The sequence below is a fragment of the Cetorhinus maximus genome, chromosome 11 (assembly GCF_964194155.1).
Source record: "Cetorhinus maximus chromosome 11, sCetMax3.hap1.1, whole genome shotgun sequence".
NCBI classification, from domain to species: Eukaryota; Metazoa; Chordata; class Chondrichthyes; order Lamniformes; family Cetorhinidae; genus Cetorhinus; species Cetorhinus maximus.
In genome coordinates this window covers 91,110,464-91,136,810 of record NC_135889.1, presented here as the reverse complement: position 1 = coordinate 91,136,810, position 26,347 = coordinate 91,110,464, and the positions used below count along the sequence as shown (strand labels likewise).

General features: G+C 45.7%; 1 protein-coding gene across 4 annotated transcripts in view; it reads left to right on the top strand.

Moving 5' to 3' along the window:
* Positions 1–26,347, top strand: part of LOC144686777 (transmembrane protein 163a-like) — a 213,217-nt gene that overhangs the window by 105,901 nt on the left and 80,969 nt on the right. For all 4 annotated transcript variants that reach the window (XM_078552473.1, XM_078552474.1, XM_078552471.1 and 1 more), the window contains exons 4-5: positions 16,440–16,483; positions 20,246–20,337. In XM_078552473.1, coding sequence (XP_078408599.1) covers positions 16,440–16,483; positions 20,246–20,337 — 136 coding nt within the window. The remainder of the gene's footprint in view (positions 1–16,439; positions 16,484–20,245; positions 20,338–26,347) is intronic.

Genomic DNA, 26,347 nt, shown 5'->3' with positions numbered 1-26,347 from the left:
TTGAACTGCTGCAGCCCATTTGGTGCAGCTACCCCAACAGGGCTGTTAGGCAGTTCCAGGATTTTGACCCAATGACAGTGAAGGAACAGTGATTTGGTTCCAAGTTAGGATAGTGGGTGACTTGGAGGTGAACCTTCAGGTGATGGTATTTCTATGTGTGTGTACCCTTGTCCTTCTAAGTAGTAGAGATCACAAATTTGGAAGGTGCTGACAGAGAAGGCTTGGAGAGTTGTTACAGGGTATTTTATACATGGTACATACTGCTGCCACTGTGCACCTGTGCTGGAGGATGTGAATATTTACGGACATATGAACATACAAATTAGGAGCAGGAGCAGTTGAGCCTGTTTCGCCATTCAATAAAATCATGGCTGATCTGATTGTAACCTCAACTCCACATTCCCGCCAACTCCCGATAACCTTTCACCCCCTTGCTTATCCAGAGTCTATCTACCTCTGCATTAAAAATATTCAAAGACTCTGCTTCCACTGCCTTTTGAGGAAGAGAGTTCCAAAGACTCACAATTCTCCTCATCTCTGTCTTAAATGGGCGACCCCTTATTTTTAAATAGTGACCCCTAGTCTAGATCCTCCCACAAGAGGAAACATTCTCTCCACATCTACTCTGTACAGATCCCTCAAGATCGAATATGTTGCCTCTTATTCTTCTAAACTCTACTGGATACAGCCTATCCCCAGACAGAGAACTGAGGAAGGGAAAGGAAGAGTTGGCGATGGACTATGTTAAGGTGAAGAAAGGGTGGAGGAAAAGCTGATGGAATTTTCCAGTTTAGGGTGAGAGCAGGAAATGGCACTGATACTTTCATCAATGTACTGGAAAAATGGATGAAGGAGGGGACTTGAGTAGCACTGGAACAAAGAACGTTTCACATATCCCGTGAAAAGCTAGGTTTAGCTAGAACCCTTATAGTTTCCCTTAGCAACACCTCTTATTTGGAGGAAGTGAGTGAAGTCAAAGGAGAAGTTGTTCAATGTGAGAACAGGTTCAGTCATGTGGAGGAGAGTGGTGGTATGTTACGGACAGGGAAAGGTGGTGGGATAACTCTTGCCCTTTTTGCCTCACCCCTCAGTTGACTGCACCAAGGTAGATTTTTTTGAAGGAGTGTTTTAAATCTTTTGAGTATTGTGACTTTAAAGAATAGACACAAACAGGCTTTCTAGTACATTTAAATCAAAAGAAAGGATAAATGTTTATTTACACAACACCCAAAATGTAAATTCAAACAGCCACACCCTCAAACATACAGACACATATACACACAAGAAAAGATGAATTGTAAAGATGAAACATACACTTAGATTATAGAGTAACAAGTAACAAGTCACATGTTCTGAACAACTCCTTTAAGATGAAAAGCATTACAGGCCGGAAGGGTTTTCTCTCTTGGTTCAATATACTGAAGAATAGAGATTGGCGATTGGAAATTTCTGGGTTTTTGTACGAAAGAAACTACCATCTTGCAGGTGGGAACAAATTAGACCCTCTTTTCACTGCCTGAGATGACTGTCTGTTTGAGGCAGGATTCCTTTCTTCTTACTGGGTGATGACCTCTCTCCCTGCTGGTCCCAGACTGCCTTAATGGGTTCTCTTGTGGAGTCATACGGTGTCAACCCCCTCTCCTGTTAATTTTGGTTGTATGATGGTAGTTTTGATGGATCACATTGTCCACATAATGGTTTGGAGCCGAGGTGATTAGTACACAATGGCGGGAGGAAATGATTGATATCCCATCAACATACCATGACCTTATTTGACATTGCATCTTCATGGTGCTGGCACATCTGGTAGCTATAGGGCAGAATTGTCCCACATTTGCACTGAGTGCGGTAGTGGGCGTGAAAAATGACATTTTACCTGCTGGCCGCAATGGTGGGATTTCACACCGTATTGTCCCCTTCCCGGCATATCCTGCCTCATGAATAACACATTCACGGGAAACACTGCGGATTGCTGGCAGGCAGGCTCAGATTTGCATGCCAGGCCATGACCTCTGCGCTTCTTTGCTCCAGGCGCCATATTTAAATTGCACCAGAGCGCAGCCTACTTCATGTCTACAGATCAGGACTGCTTTAAGTGATAGATGGCCCTGAAAGCAAAGAATATGGCAGCTCCCGAATTTAGTTATGACTCACTCGGGCGTCTGCTGGATGCAGTGTAAGGTCGTCGCAATGTCCTCTAATCTCGCTCTGGCTGCAGGATGCCCACCAGTGTCACCAATCCACCCTGGGAGGTGGCGGCAGAGGCAGCCAATGCCAACGGAGCACAGAGGAGGCAGCCATTCAGTGCAGGAAGAGGATGAATGCTCTCACCTGTTCCGCCAGGGTAAGTCAACCACCTCATCACTCTCAATACACGCACTCATAAACCCATCACACATCCACAGGGATCTCACACCTCAAGGGACAACACCACTAACTCTCACCCACACCCTCACATCTACATCAGGCTCATATCCTCTGCAGCTCATGTCCTCATCCCGTCCATGGCTCTGCTCACCACACAAACATCCCATGCAGTGCCATATGTCCTGCTCACACTCTCTCCATCTGTTTTCATGCAGGTGAAGCTGGCTCACAATAACAGGGAGAGGCCCCAGATTGGGGGTGGAGTGGCCCACATTAGGCCCCTCACTCACTTTGAGGAGTGTGCCATCGTGCTGACTGGTGAGGATGTGGACCATGCCTACAGGGGCGGTGCAGTTGGCAGCAAACAGCCACATGAGGATCCTGCACCACATCATCCCTATCTCCATGCAACTATGAGTACTCTCTCTCCTGCTTTTGACTCTGCTGCCATGCACTAATTATCTCTACTTTGTTTCTCAGGGAGCTCTGCCAAGCGACCGATGTTCTCAGCCAACTAGTCCCTCAGCTCCATCCACATCCTCACCTCCAGCCAAGAAGACACCTCCTCTATTGAAGAGCTGGAAATAATCAGCCTGGAAGACCTCTCACAGCGCTTACCCACACCCTCCACCAGCGTAGAGACACACCCCTCAGTAGGACCTAGATCCAGAGCAGGCTCAGGTTCAGAATCTGGTGGTCATGGACATGTGTCCACAGGAAGAGGAGGCAGGTTCAGCTGAGCTCCCCGACACTTGGAGGACTGCTGGGGAAGAGGCACCTGTGAGGTCTGAGTCAGATGACAAGCCTCTGGATTCGGCCTTCCAACTCATCTTGGAGAGTCAGCAGAGGGTGGGGGAACATCATGCAGAGCTCTTGAAAGCCCTCAACAGAGCGGTACACAAGTTGGAGGAGTGTGTTGCCTGCTCTCTGATGAAGTGGTGCCCACATGTACGCATTTGGAGGTCTCAGTGGGAAAGATGGTGGATGCAATGGAAACTCTGGTCTAGCAGAATGCATAGATGTGCGCAGACCTGCACTCCATCATGGTAGCCATGGGTGAGTTCCTGCAGTGGCAATACGAGAAAGAAATGGGGCACCTTGACATCCCTCCAGGTGCTCATTCCCCTCAAGGAGTCAGGCCGAGGCCCTCGGGCACCCGAAGGAAGGAGGGGTGGCAGCTGGACACCCCTGGGTCATCCACTCAGGAATCTCAGAGGCTGTTCATTCCCTCAAGTCACCTTTGCCTGTGACTCCCCCTCAACCTCATCCTCTGTCACCACAGAGGGAGCAGCTGGCCCACAGGAGGACAGCCAAAACAAGGGGCCTCAGCTGTCCAGAGGATGCACACCAAGGTCATCAGAGGCAACACGGCCAACCATTGCACAGGCTGTCTCCACCCCTGTTGCAGATGTTTGGGCAGCACCTAGAAGAAGTGGTAGGCCTAAAAAAGTCACGAAATTCTGATCACAAGTGGTTGCACGGGTGAAAACATTTTGTCACTTTATAATGTGAAAATATATTCACTTTCCTTTCCGCCATCATTGTGGATCCCCCAGCATCACCTTCCACCTCCCCACTGGCACCTACCAACCCAAATCCTTGTCATTCTGGGATGTCCAGGTGAACGTGCACATCCCTACCTTCCAGAGTATCCCACCCCCATCCACAATGACTTCCCTGACCTCATCCTTCCCAACCTCAGGGTCCGTGTCTGCCTCCAAGTCTCCACCAACCACTCTCATCATTCCTTCTACAGTTACTGACACACCCTCCCACCTTACCGGTTGCCTCTGCCCCTCTCCCATACTCACTATTTCCTCCTACTACACCCACCCTCATTTCACTCCCTGGGAGACTCTCATTGACTCCACAGACCCCTTCCTTCCACATTCACCTGGACATTCCCCCATCTTACTCCCTACTCCATCCTTACTCCCTCTTTCACCCTTACTGCCTCTTCCGCCCGGCCACCTTACCTCTGAATTCCCTCCTCCCCTCCCCCTCCCAGGCCACTTTCCCTCTCCGAACTTCCTTCTTCTCCCAGACACCATCCCCCCTCCGAACTCCCTCCTCCTCCCCTGGACACCTTCCCCTCTCTGAACTCCCTCACTTACACTTCCTCCCCCCTTACACCCACCTCCCCACTTGCAGCATTTTGCTCCGTTACACCCCCTTCCCCCGATACTCCCTCCTCCCCACCTCACACCCCCGACACCTTTGTTTCCCTTTTCCTCCCAACCTCACCTGTCCTGACACCTTCATCCTCCCCCTCCCAACCTCACTCCCCGGTATGCCTTCCTTTCCCACTCTGCGCTAGACTTCCTCTCCCCCACCCCACATCGCCGATCATCTGTAGCAGCCCATGGCCAATACCGTGATGTTCTGAAGCAGACCTGAGACATCAATGAAGACCTCCCACCTTCCATGAGCTGCTTCACAGCAGGACCCATGTGCATGAGAATCCACCAAGCATGTGATGCACATGTTCCTCCAGGGTCCGGTAGCTATAGGGCTCCTTGGATGTCCACGATCTGCAAGGCCTAACGGTAAGTCCCAACTTCTGCACATCATGCTTGTCCAGACGTGTTCTGTGCTGGCGTATTTTCCCACCGACATAGCAAACAATTCCGTGTGGGGGTACGATTCCAGTCGGACCTCACTTTGCATCCCATTACAGGGATGCAAATCGGGTTCACGCCGGCCTCCAGTGGGATCCGCGTTCCGCCATGGCGTACACCATCGAATGATCCCGTTGTGATTTCACGCCGATGTGAAACCAATTTCTGCCTCCCAACAGAATTGCTCCCACCATCCCCCACCTCTTGCCTGTCATGACGCTCGCTGGATGCCAATGGGGCTGGATGATTCCGCCCATTGTCTTTTAAATTCCTTCCACTGAATTGGTGAGGGGAAATCAATTTTGCACCTGGAAAACTGATTAGTATTTTTAAGTAACTTCTCAGACATTTTGACTCTGTGCTGAAACCACAAACAGAAGTCACCTGACTTTCCAGCATCCATTCTGAGAGAGTACATTGTCCATTATTTCATGTTGCTTCCATTTTTAAAAAATACAGAGTCCACTGTAACCATCACAGGTAGATTGCAACTGGTTGGGCCTCCATTCAATAAAGACACAGCAAGTCCTCAGGTGGGGAATGGAGGTGTAGAGGGATTAGTGAAAAGGAGGTGGTTAGGGCCAGGGAATCGAAAACTTTTCAAGTATTGGAGGGTGTCAGAATCGTCATGATTGTAGGTGGGAAGAAACTGGACATGGGGAGAATAAATAGAGTCGAGATAAGGGGGAATTAATTTAATGGGGTAAGAGCAGGCTGAAAGGATAGGTCAACCAAGGTAGACCTGTTTGTGGACTTTGGGAAGGAGGTTGAAGGGGCCTGTGCGAGTTTGGTGGACTAGATCTTGGGAGACTGTGGAAGGAGATATCCAGAGGTGATGATATCAGTGACAGTCTTGGAAATGATGATGTTCAGTGATGTGGTCATGGTCCAGCAGGAGGTAGGAGGAGGTGTCAGAGAATTGGTGTTCAGTCTCCTCTAGGTAGTGGTCAATTTGCCTAATAACAACAGTGCCACCCTTGGCAGCAGTTTTAATGCCAATCTTAGGGTTGGAACTGAGAAAAAGGGGTGGTGCAAGTTGAGAGGGTGAATGATCAGAGTGAGTGAGGGAGGCAGAGAAATTGCAATGACACTGTGATCTGGCAGTTCCAAATGAGAAAATCTAAAGAGGGTAACAGGCTAGGAGAAGGGATCCAGATTGAATGAGAATTCTGAAGAGCAAAGCTCCACTGTGTGGGAAAGCTCTGAGCCAGAGATTTGTATGTGGAGGTGAAGGCAAGAGAAGAGCTCAGCATCATGCTGTGTCTGAAATTCATTGAAATGGAGCTGTAAGAGGCTGATGCCTGAGGCATTTGCTGACGACTGATTTGGGGTCAGAGAGGGGAAGGCCAGAGGGGACAATGCAAACACAGCAGGTGGTGAGATTGGAAGAGGAGAGTGAAGGGGAAGAAGCAACCAGAGCGGTGTTAATATCCAAGAGTTGTTGAAGCTTGTGATCTTTGATACCTGAAAGAAAGAAACATTTCTTTTGACAAGGGTTGAATGAGATGAAGAATGTAATGGAACTGGGGAACATAACAGTTTTGGCCTAGAGTGAGTTGGTGCTGCTGAAGAGCTCCTTAAAACCTGCCACTACGACCAAATTTTTGCTTATCTGTCTTAATATCCCCTTAGGTGGCTCAGTGTCAAATTTTCTTTGATAATACTCCTGTGAAACAGTTGAGAGGTTTTACAGCCTTAAAGGTGCTATATAATGCAAACATAGAATTCTTATCTGTGGACTGGCATTGAACTATCCTTAAATGGCAGGGAGAAAATTCTCAGAATTTTCCCTCGATAGATTAAGTGAGAAATGGTTATAAGATTCAGATTGGGATTTTCTGTCCCCTCCCGCTGGTGGGATCTTCTGGTCATGCTCAAGTCAATGGACTTTTGGCTGGCTCCCCCCATCCGCTGTGGCAGGGCCCACTGTGCCGGGGCTAGAAAATCCTGGCTGAAGTGCGCAATACCTCTTGGAGAGTGGGCAAGATGGAATGAATGGTTTTTCTTGTTCCACACTTTCTTGTGTTCTTAAGGTGGGAATTAGTTAGAGGTATGTTTTTCTAAGTATACATTTTATAATATTGATCTTCAGTTCATTCTGCAAAGTCCATTTAGAATTGGATTAGAACTGAGTTTACTGTTAGATCCACAGGATAGACAATCTTTGTTCCACTCGAGTGCTTTATTTAAATTGTATTACAAAAATAAGTTTTATGAATATTATAATATAATGTCTTCTGTACTAAAAAGGTTTAAGCATTAAGAACATATTAATGGTAATTGGATAGAAGATTTTACTTAGGAAGCTTTTGTGCCTGTCTAATGGAAAATATTTATTTACAGACTATAGATTAAGTTTTGTTTGGTGGAAATTTTTATAAGTTATGGAATATAACCATTGAGAGTCAACACAGGAACATGTAACCATGGTCAGAACCTTCGGCACAGCGAGTGGGGGCGGGGCCCGCTTGCTGATGCATAAAATGACGTGCGGTGACGTTGGGCGTGTGTCCCAACGCCACCTTAAGGTTGGCGGGCAGGCGAAGAGCCCAGGCGGCCTTTGCATTTTTCATGAAACCTCATCCACGGGCGGGATGATGTTTCATGAATGATTTATAAGTGAAATAAAGATTTTCATTAAAATTCGTAGACATGTCCCAGCTCATATGACACTTTCACATGCGGGAACATGTCCTAAATTTTTTTTTTCTTTGTTGAAATTTTTGAAAATCAAACTGACCTCCCTGAGGTACCTCCATGCCTCAGGGAGATTTCTGCGCTCTTTCGCGCACATGCGTGAAAGGGCGCAGGCCCCGACTCAGCCTACTCCCCCCGCCCGCACAGGGAGCGCTCAGCACTTCCGGGTGCGCGTCACGCTGGGCAAGCCTTAATTGGCCCGCCCACCGAAAATGGCGGTGCGCAGTCGATCGCGGGCGGCAATCAGCTGCGCGCCCTCCCGCCCAACCCCCCCCCCCCCCCCCGTTGGGGAGAAAATTCTCCCCTATGTGTTTATTCTAAGTCTACGAACATTCTACTTCTGCAAATCTATAAATTGTAGCTTCCTTGTAATTTTATTCCAGAAGTAATGCTATTTTGTAAACCATCAACAAAATTCTCTCAGATGAAAGCAAAATACTGCAGGTGCTGGAAATTTGAAATAAAAACAAAAAATGCTGGAAAAACTCAGCAGGTCTGGCAGCATCTGTGGAGAGAGTTAACAGAGTTAACATTTTGAGTCCTTTTGAATCTTCTTCTGAAGAACTCTGTTTCTCTCTCCACAGATGCTGCCAGACCTGCTGAGTTTTTCCAGCATTTTTGTTTTTAAAACAAAATTCTCTGTTTCACTTCTTTACTTGTAACTTTAATGTCAAGCACATTGATTTAACTGCAGGTATTCATTACTTAATACAAAAGTGAACTTGGCCTGCAACCATCTGTATATCCAAAAACATATTTTACTGCTTGAATATTTCATTTTTATATGTATGTGTACTTTTAATATAACTACCCTGAAAAGATTAATTAATCAAAGTAGATAATCATTTTGAAGGCAAGTCTATTAATCCATTTTAAATTTCATGTTGTCTGGTGTCACTATTTCTTCTTGATAAAATGCTAGAATATGCTTACTGTGTTATTTATATCACAGAGAGACCAAGCACCACTGCAGATTCAGACATGCATGCTGAAAAGGCTGAACAAACCTTAAATATTTAAACCGAACACTCAATATTTAAAGACTCTTCTACCCGTTTGCTTGACTGATCATAATCTCTGGATGTTGAAATTAAAAGGTGAAGAATGCATACCTTTAAACCTTTTCTACCCCGTTGCTGACATCAATTTGTAACTTGATTTACTAGGAGCTTACATACTGAAGAAATATTGATATCTCGCACTTAGGGCCAGTAGGAAGCCCAAAGCTTCAAGGATGCTTGCAAGCGTGACATGAAAACCCTAAATATTGATTATCACACCTGGGAGTCACTAGCTGATGACAGGGGAAAATGGTGACACTTCCTGTGGGCTGGGGTGCGCCACGATGACCAATGGCTACAGCGGCTTGGCAACAGATGCCAACGCTAAAAACAACAACCCACATGGACACTTGGTAGCTTCATATGCGGCACTTGTGACAGAACCAGACCCCCAAGGATTGGTCTCTTCAGCCATCAGCAAAGGTGCACCATATGAAGACAGCCTATCGGAAATGGATTTGGTTGCTGCGTGCCCATCATCTTTTGTAGATGGATAGATGCCAGAATTTGCATTCAGGGCTAGATACAGGCAGAGTGTCTCAAAATAGGCAACCTCAGAATGGAGTCCATGTGAGGTTTTAGATCTTGCCAGCTTTCAGAAAAAAAACCCAGAACCTTAATTCAATGAATAGGGGACACATGAACTCAAGAGAATAAATTCCTTTAGAATACATATTGAAGCGTTTTCTATTCATCTGAGCTTTTAGCCTTTCTAGAATATCTTCCTGCCAAGGCCAGTCTTTTCTATTGATTCTAACAAAGCTGGATCTGACATATTGGGCTTACCTGCTGGCTTTCTTTGACATGATTGCTTTTACTTTATTGCCCTGCACTATCACTGCCTGTATCAAGACTTCTACTTTTTTAACCTGCACAGAGTTATCCATTTTATTAGCCATTGGGGTCAGGTTGGGCACTCCTATGCAGCTCGGGTGGTTCGGGGCCGGGTCAGGTCCGATGGATCAGACCGAGCTGGGTTGGTGAAATTAAGGTCTCTCGGTGCACGGGAAACGTCGGGTGCACGAAGCGGATAACTGCCTGGTGTGCCACTGCGCTGATGCAGCAACTCTCCTAACAAGCCAGTAAGTTTGGCAGCATCGGCGGAGAAGAAAAGAGTTGACGTTTCGAGTTCTCATGACCCTTCAGCAGAACTGAGTATAGTTAGGAGAGGGGTGAAATATAAGCTGGTTTAAGGTGGGGAGGGGCGGGGGGAGAGAAGTTGTGGGGGTGGTGGTAGTAGGGACAAGCAAGCAGTAATAGGAGCAGATAATCTAAAGATGTCACAGACAAAAGGAACAAAGGGGTGTTGAAGGTGATGATATTATCTAAGAAAATGTGCTAATTAAGAATGGATGGCAGGACACTCAAGGTACAGCTCTAGTGGGGGTGGGGTGGAAAGGCTGACAAGGTATTACAGTTATAGATTTAAAAATATTGGAAATAGGTGGGAAAAGAAAAATCTATATAAATTATTGAAAAAAACAAAAGGGAGGGGGAAGAAATGGGGTGGGGATGGGGGGAGGGAGTTTAAGATTTAAAGTTGTTGAATTCAATATTCAGTCCGGAAGGCTGTAAAGTGCCTAGTCGGAAGATGAGGTGCTGTTCCTCCAGTTTGCGTTGGGCTTCACTGGAACAATGCAGCAAGTGTTTTTGTTTTGGATTTCCAGCATCCGCAGTAGTTTTTTGTTTTTAAGCCAGTAAGTTTACTCACTCATTTAATAGGACTTAAATTTTTTGCATCGCCCGCTTAAAAACATGCCAGGTTTTCAGACATTGCCTGTTTTTGGATAGCCGGCTGTGAGGTATTGTACTATATAATGCAATATGTCATTTAGCCCACATACTTTTGCTCTGTCTTTTCATTATTCCATATCAGGCTTGTCCAATCTTTGCACTTGGAGGGGGCCACGTTTCAATTTTTCTCAGACTGGTGAGCAAATTTCGGAAAGATAAGGTTTGGCTCAACATTAAACATGAATTTTTAAAAAAAGCTGACATATGAAAATAAACAACTTGCTGAGCACAAAACATGTCACAACAATGAATTGATAATTTAAAAAATGAGTAATAAATAAAGATAATAATTAGAGTGTGGGAGGGTGAATGCTTGTGTCCAGCTAACTCCCAGGCTCAGGGTGCTCACTCACTCACCCTCACCCACTGTGAGAGTGGGTGAGTGTGTCTGTTGATGTGTGGGGCTAAGGGTGAATGAGAACCCTGAGACTGGGAATGAGCCAGGCAAACACTCTCCCCCCTCCCTCACCTCCCTCACCTCCCTCTCTTTCTTTCTCACACACACACACACTCACCCCTCTCTCACACACATACACACGGATTCACCCCTCTCTCTCCCACACACACACACATACCCATCTCTCGCTCTCTCTCTCACACACGCACTCACCCTCTCTCACATACATACACACACACACACACTCACCCTCTTTCATACACACACATCCCTCTCTCTCTCTCACATGTGCGCACACACACGCACAGTCAAGAAGATATAATAATGTCTATAATGTTATTGGAAATTATTTTAAAACAGAGTTTAGTGGTGTCTGTGTCTATGTGTGTATGTGTGTGTGTGTCTTAATTGGAATAAAGCCAACTGGTCTAGAGGCTTTGATGTATAGAAGAGAAGTTAATGAAATTTTAATTAGGTAAACATGGGGGCAATTTGCATTTTTTCTTTAAACAAACTGGTGTAACTTGGATTCAAAGAGAGGGAGTGAAATATTACACCTAACCAGGTGAAGCTCAAAAACAGTGTGTTTGTTTATTTTTCACAAGGATTACTCATAAAGTGGATATTATGAAAGGGTCTTATTATGAGAAGAGATAAAGTTCAAAAGACATAGTGATACAATGAAAATTTGCATTCAAAGAGGAAAATATGTATAAAGGAAGAGAAGGCTGTTGGTAAAAAGGAGAGAGATTCTAAGATCTAAAGGCTCCAGCCTGTAAGCCTCGTGCCGCTGTCTGCAAGGACCCAGAGCTGAAAGAAACTCATTTTGAATGCGACTGTCCAGAGTGTGTTTTGCCAGGGGTCTGTTTAAGTCTATGGCCAGGACTTTGCCCTCGTCGGGCAGACTTGGCAGGGGCAGTGGGAGCGGTAAGGAAGCCGACCGCTGCCCGCGATTGGGGCTTGACCGCAATTTCACACTAGCGGGCCAATTAAGGCCTGCCCAGCGTGAAATGCGTGCTGCTGCGCTGAGCGCTACCTGTGTGTGAGGGGGTGGGGTGGTGTGTGGAGGGTGAGCGTGGAACTTCGCGCATGTGTGCAGGTGTGCACAGGAAGAGCTCCCTGAGGCACAGAGCTGCCTCAGTGAGATGAAGAGTTTAAGAATTAAAAATAAAGAATTTTAAAATGTTAAAAAACATGTCCCCTCATGTGACTCTGTTGTCACACAAGCAGGAACATGTTATTAATGAGATATTTAAATTTTTATTTAATTTTTAATAGTTATTGGAAACCTCATCCCACCCGTGGATGAGATTTCCTAAAAAACTCCAAAGGCCGCTTGGCCTTTTTGCCTGCCCGCCAACTGTATGGTTAGATGGGCAGCAAAAAATTTAAATCAATTGGGACTTTAATGGCCTTAATAATACCTTGCTCGTCCTGCTTTCTACCCTTAATTAGCACATTCCTTTAGATAATATCACCACTTTCAACACCTCTTTGTCCTTTTGTCTGTGACATCTTTTGGTTATCTCCACCTATCACTGGCCCTCCATCCAGCTCTTCTTGTCCCCCCCCCCCCCCCCCCCCCCCCCCCCAACCGCCTTAAACCAGCTTATATTTCACCCCTTTTCTATTTTTCCTTAGTTCTGTTGAAGAGTCATGCGGACTCGAAAAGTTAACTGTGCTCCTCTCCACAGATGCTGCCAGACCTGCTGAGTTTTTCCAGGTATTTTTGTTTTTGTTTTGGATTTCCAGCATCCGCAGTTTTTGCTTTTATATTAATAGGTCTGTTAATTGTTGGCTGCTGCTGACTCCCACGTGTACCCGCCAACCAAATTATCGCATGAGCGCACGATGACATCGGGACACTCACCTTACGTCATCGCGCATCATTTTATGCTCATTCAGGTCCTGCACGCGTCCGCCTGATGAGCTAAAAATTCTGGCCTTTGTGTTTCATTGTTACCTTAACAAATGTGTAACTGAGAGTCAGATTAATTAGGGGATTTTTTGGAGGTTATTATCATAGTAATTTGTAGACACATGTATGTGTTTACAATCTTTTAATTAATAAATGTTTAATTTAGTTTTATAAAAACCTCTTTAGACTTGGTGGTCTTATAACTGAATTCAAAGCCTGCATCTCGAAACATACAAATTGCAAAAATTGGTTATGACAATTGTTCCAAGTTTCCCTCTGGGACTTGAACAACTTAGCATTTACCATCGGCTGTGCCATAATAACACACACACAGACACGCACCCCTCTCTCACACACACACACACTCTCTCTCTCACACACACACTCACCCCTCTCTCTCACACATACACACACATGCATACACACTCACCCCTCTCCCTCACACACATACTCACCCCTGTCACACACATACACACCCCTCTCTCTCTCAGACACACACACACACTTGGATTCACCCCTCTCTCACATACACACACAATCACCCACTCACCTCTCTCTCACATACACACTCACCCCACCCTCACACACACACCCTCACTCGCGAAATTGGCTGGGGGAGAGCAGGGGTGTGGTGGTGGAGGGAGTGCGGACGAGAGACCTGGAATGAGGCCTGAGGCCTAAAATGCAGGTGCCCATTGATCAGAGCTCCAATAGCTGGGAGGGGCATGGGGAGAGCCAGGAGCGTCGCTGAAACAGCCAGGAGGGACAGGACTGAAGCCAGGAGGGACGCGGACAGAGGAGGGGAAAGGGGCTGGAGCCGGGAACAAACGTCTGGAGCTGGGAATAAGTGCCTGGAGGTGGGTAAAGGGGCCAGAGTCAGAAACAAGTGGCCGGAGGTGGAGGAAAGTGGCCGAAGCCAGGATCAAGCAGCCGCAGCCAGGCCAGAACACCAAGACCTCTGGAAAAATGGCCAGAGCCGTGGGAAAATGTGGTGAGGGGAGGCTCCATATGCCCCAGAGTCTCTCTATCCTCAGATACTTGCAATGCCTGGTGTTTGCTGCTCCTCCAATCACAGCCTGTTTCTCTCCCATGTTTTCTGCTGATAGGCTCCCTATCGAGCCTATCAACAGCAAACGTGGGCGAGAAACAGGCTGTGATTGGTGGAGCAGCTCCCTGCAGAAATCTTCAAACTCACTGACCCATCTTACCAGCATTTTTACCAATCGGATCGGGGGGCTACATTGAGAGGCATTGCAGCCCGCAGGCCTGGACTGGACAAGTCTGCTCTATATTCTGGATTAAAACCAGTTTGAAATAACCAAATTGAGGAGTTATACATTATTAAGTTAGTTTATTCACATCCAGTGACAACCTAGATATGATGAGGAAAGTTGGCTTTTATCTGTTAATACTGGTTATTGCAAAGCATTTCAACCCACTATCACCAGAAGCACTCTTGACAGCTTCTGGCTTTGTTCTGTGAGTGATCCATCAAGACAAAAGGAATTTGCAGTCAGGTGACAAATTGACTTGGGTCTGACACTTATTATCTGGAAATTGCTGAAACTGCAGATGCACTTTAAAGATATTGGTATGATTGACAGCTACGTTTGATTTTCTTCCTTTCTAGTTGAACTTCAAAAGGCAGCAAGCTGCCAACTCACAAACTCTTCAGGGGCCATGAAGAGAGAAGACCGAGTGAGGTTGTCGCAAAGAGACATTGGTTTGAATCTAATATTAGAAGAGTGATAGTGAAGAGTTGCATGACTTTATTATTTTCTGTATTAAAGGATTAATAGCCATGTTCTGCAAATTACAGTAATCTGCTTTCCAGCCTTTGTTATTGCTTATGAAATAAACGTTTTCACAAGTTTATTGTTAAAGCTCCTGTGTGATGAAGTGTTTATTCTGCCATTTTTTTGAGCTCTTGGATATCACAAGAAGGCTCGGAACATGACCAGTAAGCTAAGTATGGACAGGGTTTCTGTTTAACACTTGTGCTTGCTACATCATTAGTTAACAAGCATATAAACGGCACACACTAATAGGGAGCAAAAGCTAGTTTTCAGAATGGATTGTCTGTGCTGAAAAATACCTTAGCAAAGAACTAAACTTGTAATACATTTATTATTTATGCAAAATACCTTACATCTTCTATCAAGAACCAGGGTCAGCCGAAGTCTATGTGAATGGATTTTTCAGATTGTAAGGAATTCAACTTTAAAGGACATTTCTGGAAACTATTTTGAAATCACTAAGTCCGAAACTTCCAAATCAAGAGAAACTTCTTTACCTTAAGAGTAGTGAGAATGTGGATCTTGCTGCCACAGTGAAAGCAAATATAACGGATGTATTTAAGGGAAGCTAGACAAAGCTATGAGGGAGATGGGAATAGAGAGTTACGATGATAGATGTAGATGAGGAAAGATGGGAGGAGACTCGAGTGGAGCATAAGTAACTGGCATAGTTCCCGGCCTAATGGCTTGTTTTTGTGCTGTATATCCTATGTAATCTTATGTAAAATCAGTTTGGTTGATGACACCTGACCACTTTGAGGATCATTCGCCAGGAGAAAGTTTTCACATCTTTTTACCTCTGGTCACTGCTTTTACTTTGATCACCTTGAGGAGAATTTTCTCCCCGCCTGGCGGGCTGGTCAGGAGTGGGCGTGGGCGGGCGCTGAGCCAATCGCCACCTGCGATCGGCTATGCGCTGCCATTTTATGTGATGCACACCCGAAAGTGCTCAGCGTTACCTGTGCGGGCAGGAGGAGGAGGGAGAACCGGGGCCTGCGCTCTTTCGCACATGCACGCAAAAGAGCGCAGAAATCTCCCTGAGGCACGGAGCTGCCTCAGGGAGATTAATTTGATTATGAAAAATTGAAAGAAAGAATGAAAAAAATTATTCAGCTATGTCCCTTCACTGTCATATGAGCTGGGACATATCTATGAATTTTAATAAAATTTTTTATTTAAGTTATAAACCTTTTGTGAAACCTCATCCTGCCCGTGGATGAGGTTCCATGAAAAATGCGAAGGCCGCCTGGGCTCTTCGCCTGCCCCCGAACCTAAAGGTTGGACAGGCAGCCCTGACAACTACTTTAATTAGGTAATTAATGGCCTTAACAGGCCTTTGACAGTTCGGCACGACTTTGGCACGCGTCTGCTGAACTTAAGATCTGAATGACGTGCGACGGCATCGGGATGCACGCCCGACATCACCACGCATCATTTTATGCGTCGGCAAGCGGGGCCTGCCCCCACACGCCAAACAGAAGATTCTGGCCCATGCGTATTGTTCAAAATATTGTAATTTCCAGAATGAAATTAAAATGCTCTATTTGGAAAATTAAAACATGACCACAGTTAGATGGGGCGTCAGAAGGGATAATGTACATTGCATTTGGTGTAATTTACATTACAACCAGTGGCTTAGCGGGTTTACAGTCAAGAAAACTCACTCGGGTGTAGGCAAATTAGCCTGCACATTTCACCAAAGGTTTTCTGAAGAATCTATCAATATTTGAATACTTTTCCCATTTAATCCGGCGGCAACTAGTTGATTATTTTGTTTCCTTTCTCTTTCAGCTGTTTCCATCATGCGACACAGTGCATCATCCTTTGGGTTTGCTGTAAGTAACATTGTGCAAATAAACACAGAAAAGGCTTAAAAGGGACTTACTCAGGTTATCGGGACTGGCCAAAAACAAAATATTTCATTTAGGGTTCACTTTTCTTCTAAAATTTAGCAACTCTTGATTCTGCACTAAAACTAATCACAAAAGAGAGAACTGGCAGTTGAGGCAAATTTTTATTTTTACTCTTGATTTGAATACCAATATTTGCAACAGTGTGGATCTGGAATTTAGATTGGGTCAGTGTGCAATAGCAGTTTGTTCACTCCTATATCCTATTTACATTGAAGAGCATATAATGTAGTACAGCTTTAGAACCCACTTATATTCAAGTTCATATTCAAAAACAAACTTGCATTCATAAAGCACATTTCATGACCACAGGACATCTCAAAGCTTTTTTGGAAGTGTAGTCACTGTTCTAATACAGAAAACATGGCAGCCAATTTGCACACAGCAAGCTCCTATGAACAGCAATGTGATAATGACAAGATAATTGTTGTGTAGCTACACCACAGGTACTGCAACAGTTCAAGAAAGCAGCCCACCACCACCTTCTCAAGGGCAATTAGGGATGGGCAATAAATGCTAGCCTAGCCAGCGAAACCCACATCCTGTGAATGAATAATTATTTTTTAAAATTGTGATATTGAGCAAGGATTAAATATTTACCAGGACACTAGGGATAATGACCCTGCTCTTCTTCAAAATAGCAGGATCTTTTACATCCATCTGAGAGGGCAGACAGAGTGTTGCTAATATCTCATCAGAGAGAAGGCACCTCTAACAGCATAGCATTCTCTCAGTATTGCATGAGAGTGCCAGCTTTGACACTTGCACTCATGCTCTGGGATGGGATTTAAACCCATAACCTTCTGACCCAGAGGCAACAGTACTACCAACTGAACTACAGCTGACATGCAACTTGCAAATGCAGTCAGATTCATGCAAACTGGAAAAGCACATAGGCCCTGAAAATGTGCAGATTATAATGCTGGAAATTATACTCCAGTTGAATCCCTGGGACCTCTGCTGCTGACCCTGCCAGAATATGTGGAGTCAGTGGGAGGGTACTTATTTAAATGGGCAATGGGCAAAACACTACTGGGCCATATCTGAGGCAGCTGCTGGACTTACATGCTGAAAAGTCTCATTCACGACTGTGAAGTCCAGGGGGCTGTCCAGTTCTGTCCTGGAAGGAAGCTTTTGTAGCCTCTTTGCTCTTCCCCATCCCCCGCTTCCCCCATCCTTTTCAGGGAGCTGATAATTTGGCAATGCTAGGTGCAAGAAACAAACGTGAGCAAGATCATCCAGTGTTAGTAAGTGGCATGGCATATAAAATGTAAATAGATGGGACAGGAGCATAAATCAATAGCAGCACTGTGGAGTAGCAATTCTACAGTAGTGGAATTTTGTTAGTTCAGTGCCAGAAAATACCTTGACCCGAATTCCAGTGGTGAAGCTGACCTTGAAAGAAGTCGACCACAAGAATCTAGCAGTCTTCGTGGCAAGGTCTTCCCCTCTCCTGAGAGCAATTTAAATTTAAAATCATGGGGTATCTTGGCGAATAGCAGCAATCATGGGTGGAAGTTAACGTTGTTCAAAGCAGCCATCTCTTTTAAGGTATCAGTTCCCTGCAGGACCAACGATTAACCATTTTTTTTCACAAGCGCAAGCAGGACTACAGAGAATCACCAGCGCCCTCTGAACTTAGGCAAATGCCTGGGAAAATTGGTGGGTGGCCATCGGGATTGGTCGGGTGGGCACAAAGCTGATCAGCATATCTATCTTTATGCGATACATGACAATAACAGTGGAGAAGTTCAATTTTTGGTCATTAACAAAAACATGGATCTTCAAAGTAAAGAAACTGTATAATTTTTGTATGTTTTACAAGAGTGACTGTTTGAATATTTGCATTCATATATGAGAACACAAGTATTAATTTGTCATGAGCTGAGAAATATGAAGTGCAAATTATAATTAGAATTAGAATTAACATATAGTAATGTATTATAACAGTTTACTGAAGCCATTATGGAAAAAAAATGCTCCCTGGATAGTTAACTGAGCAATCTGAAGGACTGGATTTCAGAAGTCAGGGTAAAATAATCTGAAAATGAACTGATTTTTATTTTGACAGATGTTCTTATTTTGATTTATATTTATAAAATAGTGGATTCCATTTTTTGTTTGCTGACTGAGAATTTGGCAGATCAGGCAGTTATTATTTCAAAAGATTTTAGAAGGGCTGATAGCAAAGTGTAGTGCAGATTTTAGGGATCCTGGGATCAAACTCCAAAATTGCCCCTTCGTCATTTGGCATACAGATATACAATGACAATGCCCCAGATTTTTACATCAGCAGTGAAGCATTGTAGGCCTTGAAGAAAGCCACATACAAAGGTCTAGCGAACTCTGTGGTGTTAATTTCCCCTCTCCCAACACTAATATGAATCTCACACAATTCAAGGGGTTTACCAGCTGTCTAGCAAAAGTGATATCATCCAGGAGGTTGAGCAACCAATTACATTGAAGAATTCTCACAGACAGAAAACTAGGAAGTAAGGTACATTGATTACCCTTCACTTTTTAGATAAATTTCACGGAGATTGAAATAAAGATTAGGACACATACATTAGAAACTGAAATATCATAAACAAACTTATAGAAAATATTATATTAAAAGACTACAGATTTTTTATCATAATGGAAAAAATGACATTACATCATTAAAAACCCAGTTGCACCTCATTCCTCCTCTTTCGGATACCATGATGGCATTGGTGACCATGAACGTCCATTGGATTGGTCTATGATTATGTTTGGTGAAGTTCTGCGGTGGTTTGCCAATGTCTTCTGCAGTATGGCTGATCAGGAAACTCTCTCGCTCTTACCACCTTCCATCAGCTATATTGGAAGGATTTATAGGCTGACAATCAACCTGTTTCAACATGTTACGGACACACCTTCTGTGGCCATCAAGTCCCGAAGTGGGACTTGAACCCAGAGCTTCTGGCCCAGAGATAGGGATGCTACCACTGTGCCACAAGATACCCTTCTGCACCACACTAACAGAATGTAGCTTTTTCTGGGGGTTTTAACTGCGATATTAATGTCAAAGGGGAAGTTCTCGTTAGTTCAGTTATTCGTAAAAGATTGCTGTCCATGGTGACTTCAACAGCACCCCCTGTGGAGGAGTAGGGAATCATTGACAACAACTCCTGGATCTCCGTGTTGCACTGCACATGTGCAGACCCCAGAGATTGTTGTCAGTTTTACAGGATAATGATGGCGACGCTAACAGTTATGCCGTCATTACAAACACAAAATCCAGGCCAATGTTCTAAGTAGATAATATACATAAAGTGAATTATAGTCATTTTGAATTACGGGAAGCAGTATGTTGTACTGACAATTTAACATTTTGCAGCAGGAACCTCTTAACCACAAATATGATTACTTATATCTGTCATATAAAGATATATGAACAATATATAATCACATTTGGAATTTCAGGCATTTGTATGTGTGTCAGATTAACTCGGCAAGCTCTAAGAGCTCCTGCTGCAAAATGATAAATTACCATCAGAAATACTGTTTCCTATAATTCAGGTCAACCATGATATTAGGTTTCCAGAGATAACTACAGTCATTGAATCATGTATTTTTCCTCTTGATATATGGATAAATAAAATTTATGATGCATATTGATGTTATATGATTCCCATCTTAATTGGACATTTCTGATTTTTCTAGTTTGATGCCATGTTGGATGTATTATCTTCTGCAATAGTGCTGTGGCGTTACAGCAATGCAGCCGCTGTGCACTCTGCCCATCGAGAGAACATGTAAGTCTACCTGCATCTTATCTATGTTAATGATGATCGTGATCCGTTTGGGTCATTGAAAGGGGTACAAATTCTGTTCTGATTCTGCTTAAACATATCCTGGGTTATAAATGGTATTTTTAGAGATTGTACCATGAGGAAGGAAATAGATGTAATATTCAAAGAGGAAAAAAATGTAAATTGAGTTAAAATGCGCTCCAAATAACATGAGTTTGGTAATTTGCCAAATGAGCCTGAGGTCCAGGCAATGCAAAAACACATTATATTTATTGGTTTGATATAGAATGCATGATTATTGATGGGTTTGACCTGGAAAGCAGACCTTTTTCATAGGATGTGCGAAGCCAAAGCCAGCAAATTACTTTAAAATCACTGCAGTGAAATTTAAGATTTGCATTACATTTTAAAATGATTATAAATGGGGTAAAGTTTGATCATCTTTCCAACTGTTATTCACCTTCTCTGGTGTATGGGGCCTATTCACTATCTATAGTTTAGATCAATCATTAGGTTTTGGGGCTGTCTTAGGATTTTGTGAGACCCCAGCAAAAGCAAATTTTGGGTGCTATCTTTGAAGTGTTGGCATTGTCATGAAATCTTTTTGTAGCTAGTACAAGAGGCTGCTCTATTTACAAAAAAAAATAAAATGGTGCAGCAATCTGTCCTCACAGTGATCTTATTTTTGATCCCTTTGGCCTTTTCCTGCTCTCAAAGTCTTTAAAGATGAAATTGAATTTGGTTAAACAGTAGGACTCCTAGGGCAGAATTGCCCCAGATTTGCACCAAGTGTGGGGGCAGGCAGGAAAAAGGATGCTTTAGCAGCCGGCCGCATTGGCAGCTTTTCGCGCTGTATTGTCCCATTCTTGACTTGTCCCGCATACCCGGGAAACATGCCGGGTCACTGGCGGGGCGGCCTCTGACTCATCTGCCCCACAGTCACCTCAGGCCTTCGGTAATCCGGGCGCCATATTTAAAGGGCACCCCTGCTCAGAGCTAGCACTCTTCATGGGAAAGGAAGCTGTTGGAACTGATGGCTGCCAAACTTAGTAAACATGCTGCCCCAAATTTAGCGACAACTCTCTCGAGCACCTACTGGATGCTGTGGAGCCTCGCAGCAACGTCCTCTACCCCAGCTTTGGGTGAAGACCAGCAAACAAAGTCACCAATCCAGCATGGGAGGCGGTGGCGGCGATGGTCAGCGCCATTGCCCTGCAAAAGAGGACAACCACCCACTGCCAAAAGAGGATGAATGATCTCTTCCGCCCCGCCAGGGTGAGTCACTCTTCTCATCGCTCTCAACGCACACATTCACAAACCCATCACACATCCATGGGGATCTCACTCGCTGCCAGTTCAAAGGACATCACCATTCACTCTCTTACACACACCATCATCTGCAGATTGTGTTCTCATTCCATCCATGGCACCACTCACCACCTGCACATGCCAGGCATCCTTCTCATCTGGCCTGCCAGGCATCCTGCTCACACTCTTTCCATCTGTTTTCGTGCAGGAGAAGCTAGCTCACAACAGCAGGGAGAGGTCCCAGACTGGGGGTGAAGTGGTGCACATTAGACCCTCACTTTGAGTAGTGTGCCACCGCACTGACTGGTGAGGATGTGGACCGTGCCTGTGGTGACGGTGAGGTCAGCGGCGAACACCCACACAAAGATATTGCACAACTTCATCCCTCTCTAAGTGCTCTCTCTCCTGCTTTTGACTCTGCTGCCATGCATTAATTATCTCTACTTTGGTTCACAGGGAGCTCTGCCATGCGTCCGACACCCCCAGCCAACCAGTCCCTCAGTTCCATCCACTTCCTCACCTCCAGCCAAGAGGACACCTAATCCATTGAAGAGCTGAAAGTAAGCAGCCTGTAAGACCCATCACAGCACTTACCCACACCCTCTACCAGCGCAGAGACACACACCTTGGTGGGACCATGGTCACCGCATGGACACTGCCTGCAGTAGGAGGAGACAGGTTCAGTCGAGCTCCCTGGCACTCAGAAGACTGCTGGGGAAGAGGCATCTGTGAGGTCCAAGTCAGATGAAGAGCTTCTGGATTTGGCCTTCCAACTCATCATGGAGAGTCAGCAGAAGGCGGGGAACATCGCACAGAGCTGTTGGAAGCGCTCAACAGAGTGGCACACGAGTCAGAGGAGTGCGTCTGCCTGCTCTCTGATGAAGTGGTGCCCACATGTGCACATATGGAGATCTCCATGGGAAGGATGGCAGGCGCCATGGAGACCCTAGTCCAGCAGAATGCGAAGAATTGCAGTAGCCATGGGTGACTTTCTCCAGTGGCAAAGTGAGAGGGAAACGGGGCACCTCAAAGTCCCTCCAGGCTCTTCTTCCCCTCAAGGAGTCAGGCCAGGGCCCTTGGACACCTGAAAGGAGGAGGAGAGGCAGCTGGATACCCCTGGATCCTCCACTCAGGAATCTCAGAGACTGTCCTCCCCCTCCGAGTCCCCTTTCCCTGTGACCCCTCAACCTCGCCCTCTGTCACTGCAGAGGAAGCAACTGGCCCACAGGAGGACAACTAAAGCAAGCCGGGGCCCTCAAGGCCTCGGGTCTCCAGGGGATGCATGCTGAATCATCAGAGGCAATAGGACCAACCATAGCACAGGCTGTCTCCATCCTGCTGTGGATGTCAGGGCAGCACCTAGAAGAAGTGGTAGGCCTAGAAAAGTTAAGATTTCTGATCACAAGTGGCTGCATGAGTGAACATATTTAGTCACTTTGTAATCTAAAAATATATTCACTTTTATTGAATAATGTGTAATGGTGTCTTTCAGATTAATTTACAGGCTTTGCGAGTCCCCCCACTACATCCCTGCCCCTCCTCCGACTAGCAATTCAGCTGCATGCAGCCGCAGCATGAGTGATTCTGGAGGGAGAGATGTGTGTGTGGCAGGGCCTTTTGGAGCCTTGTGCAAGCACTCTCCCAGACATGTGGAGCCTTCCTCCATCACACTCTTCTCACTGTCCGGAGCATTTTCAGTACCGCCTGCTGGGGTTCTCTTTCAGTTGTCTTTCTGCGCTGACCTGCACCTCTGCCCACCCGCTGATCCCACTCCCAAGCTGCACCTTTTCCCGTCCAACACAAAGCTCTGCTCACTTTTGATTTCGACAGTGATGGTAGTCGTGAAGTTTCATCTCAGCCCCCCCAAACTTTCCCTTCCCCCAATCACTCATATCCTGTCCCTCATCACCGTTGACCCCCCCCCCCACCCCCCCCACCCCCCGGGCATCACTTTCCACTCCTCACCGTCACCTACCAACCAGAACCCTTTTATTTCCAGGATGTCCAGATGAACATGCATGTTCCCTACCCCCCTGAGAATCCCACCCTCATCCACATAGACCTCCCCAACTTCCCCTTCCCATTCCCAGTGTCCATGTCTGCCTCTGAGTACCCATCAACCATTCTTGCATCCCATCTACCACTACCATCACACCCTTAGCCTCCCACCCATCTGGATCACTCTGCCCCCTCTCATGCTCACCATTCCCTCCTACCATGCCTGCCCTCAGGTTGCTCCCCACTACATTCATTAACTCCACAAGACCCCTCCCTTACACTTTCACCTGAACAACCCCCTTCCTTACTCCCTCCTCTACCCTTACTCACTCCTCCACCCTTACTCCCTCCTCCACCCTTACTCTTTCCTCGCCTGGACTCCTTCCTCCCCCTGGACTCCTTCCCCCTTCCTAACTCCTTCCTCCCCCTGGACACCTTTCCCCCTCCAAACTTCTTTCCTCCTCAGAAGTCCTTACCCCACCAAAGTCCTTCCCCTCCTCCAAAGTCCTTCTCCCCCACCGAACTCCTTCGAATGCCTTCCCTTCCACCTTCCACCCCCCTTACACCTACCTTCCCAGTTGCCGGATTCTCCCCCGCTACATCCTCCCCCACCCTGTACTCCCTTGCCCAAAACATAACCCCCCAACACCTTTGTTTCTGCCCTCCCAACCTCAACCTCTCCTGACACCTTCGCTCCCTGCATCCCAACCTCATCCACCCCCCCGATACCTTTGCTCGCCCGCTCCTAACCTCACACCTCCTGGTCCACCTTCCTCTCCTAGTCAAACCTAGGCCTTCATCTCCCACTTACAGCCGGACCTCCTTCTCCCCCCCCATTCCCACCCCCCCCCAACTTTGCCGATCAGCTGTTACAACCCATGGCCAAGACCGCGATGCCCCGCAGCAGACCCCAGACGTCAGCAGAGACCTCCCGCCTTCCATGAGCTGCTTCGTGGCAGAGCCACGTCCATGAAAATTCACCCAGCATGTGATGCACATATTCCTCCAGGGTCTGGTAGCTGTAGGGCTCCAGCACCTTCTGTTCCTCAGATGTCCGCGATGTGAGCAAGGCCCTAACGGTAGGTCCTGACTTCTGTAATTCACACTTGCCCAGACATGTTCTGGGCCGGCGTGTTTTCCCACCGATGTGGGAGGTAAACTTAGAGTGGGGGAATGATTCCGGTGAGCAGACAAGATGATGGGATGCCAATGCATTGAAATTAGGCCCCCGATGTTGGATGGTGGGAAAGGCAGCCTGCCGTTGATGGGTGGAGTGGACGATCGCAAACTGGTTTCACGATGGTGTAAAATCAAGTTTTGGCCTTCTTGCCATATTGTGTAGTCACACCTGCCTTGACGCCTAACACCAATGGGGATGGAAAATTCCGACTCTAGTCTTCATTTCATTGGGAACCAGCAGCCAAATGATGAGCTGATGGTATGACACAAAGTGCCAAAGAGGACCACCAAATTATTCCAGATTTATAAAGTGAACGTTAATCAGATCATACAGAGAATGTTAATGATTATCTCGGATGCCACAACACACAATAACTTATATGACGTGAAACTCAGATCAGTAACGTCTGTTCTTTGGGCGCTACAAACACCATTTCAGGTCTTAAATGGATTTTGAGATGCATGCATCTCTGGGATGAGTCATGCCGGACGCCACATTGGTGAAGGCATTCACTCGTGCAATGAATGCCTGCTGGGAATATTCAGAGTGGGTAGATCATGTCATCAGTCAATGTGCAATGTTGATTTCATGCCAGCTTGCCTTGTTAGAGCTCATCTAACATCAACTAGTGCTATATCTTAATCCCACATGGCAGAATATAGGTTCAACAGCAGGAAAGATACCTCACCAGCTCTATTTAAAGCGATCAACATTTTACAGGTTAGCTGCTGGTTGATTTCTTCAGGCTGCTGCTACAATTCTACAGATACTTGGTTTCTCATTTCTGAGTTTCATGTCATATAATTGTTTCAAATTGCAAAAATCTACAGGAAATAGCTTGAACCGGCTGAAAGACTTTTTGCTGACTTCAAGGCTTATGCACAAAGCACTTCCTCCCATACATGGAGGCACTCATAGACACTGCTCTAGGAAGACAGTATGGCTGGGGGAATAGGCACATGGTACACAGAGACACAGAGCAGGACAAGCTGCTTGAAGAGGGAGGAGGAGGAATGGGAGAAGGACTCTTAGCCATATCTATGCAGGGTATTCAGGGAACAATTCTCCTACCTGAACAAAGTGTGAGTTGTCTGTTCTTCCACCAGAACATCCCCACTGAAATCTACCATCTGCTGCAGCCACAATTGCAACCTCAGGGCAGGGTGAGGATTGCATTTCCAGCGGCTATGATGGCAACCATGGCAATGAATGTTTATGCATCTGGCTTCCTTATCAGCTGGAGCTGTAGATATTTGCAGCATCTCATATGTTTCCATCCACGGTTGCATAAGGGAGGTAATTGGTGCCTTCAATTCATTGACAACTGACTACATTTCATTCTCTCTTTCTAGACAAAGCAAAAGAAGCGCGTACATGGATTTGCTAAAATGACAGTTTTGTCCATGTTACATCTACATCATTTGTTAATGAAAGGGATCTATGCCCCCAATGTTCAGCTATTGTGTGACCATAGGCAGGTCAATGCCTGGTATCATGGCAGCAGTCACAATTTTCTTTGTTTGGCAG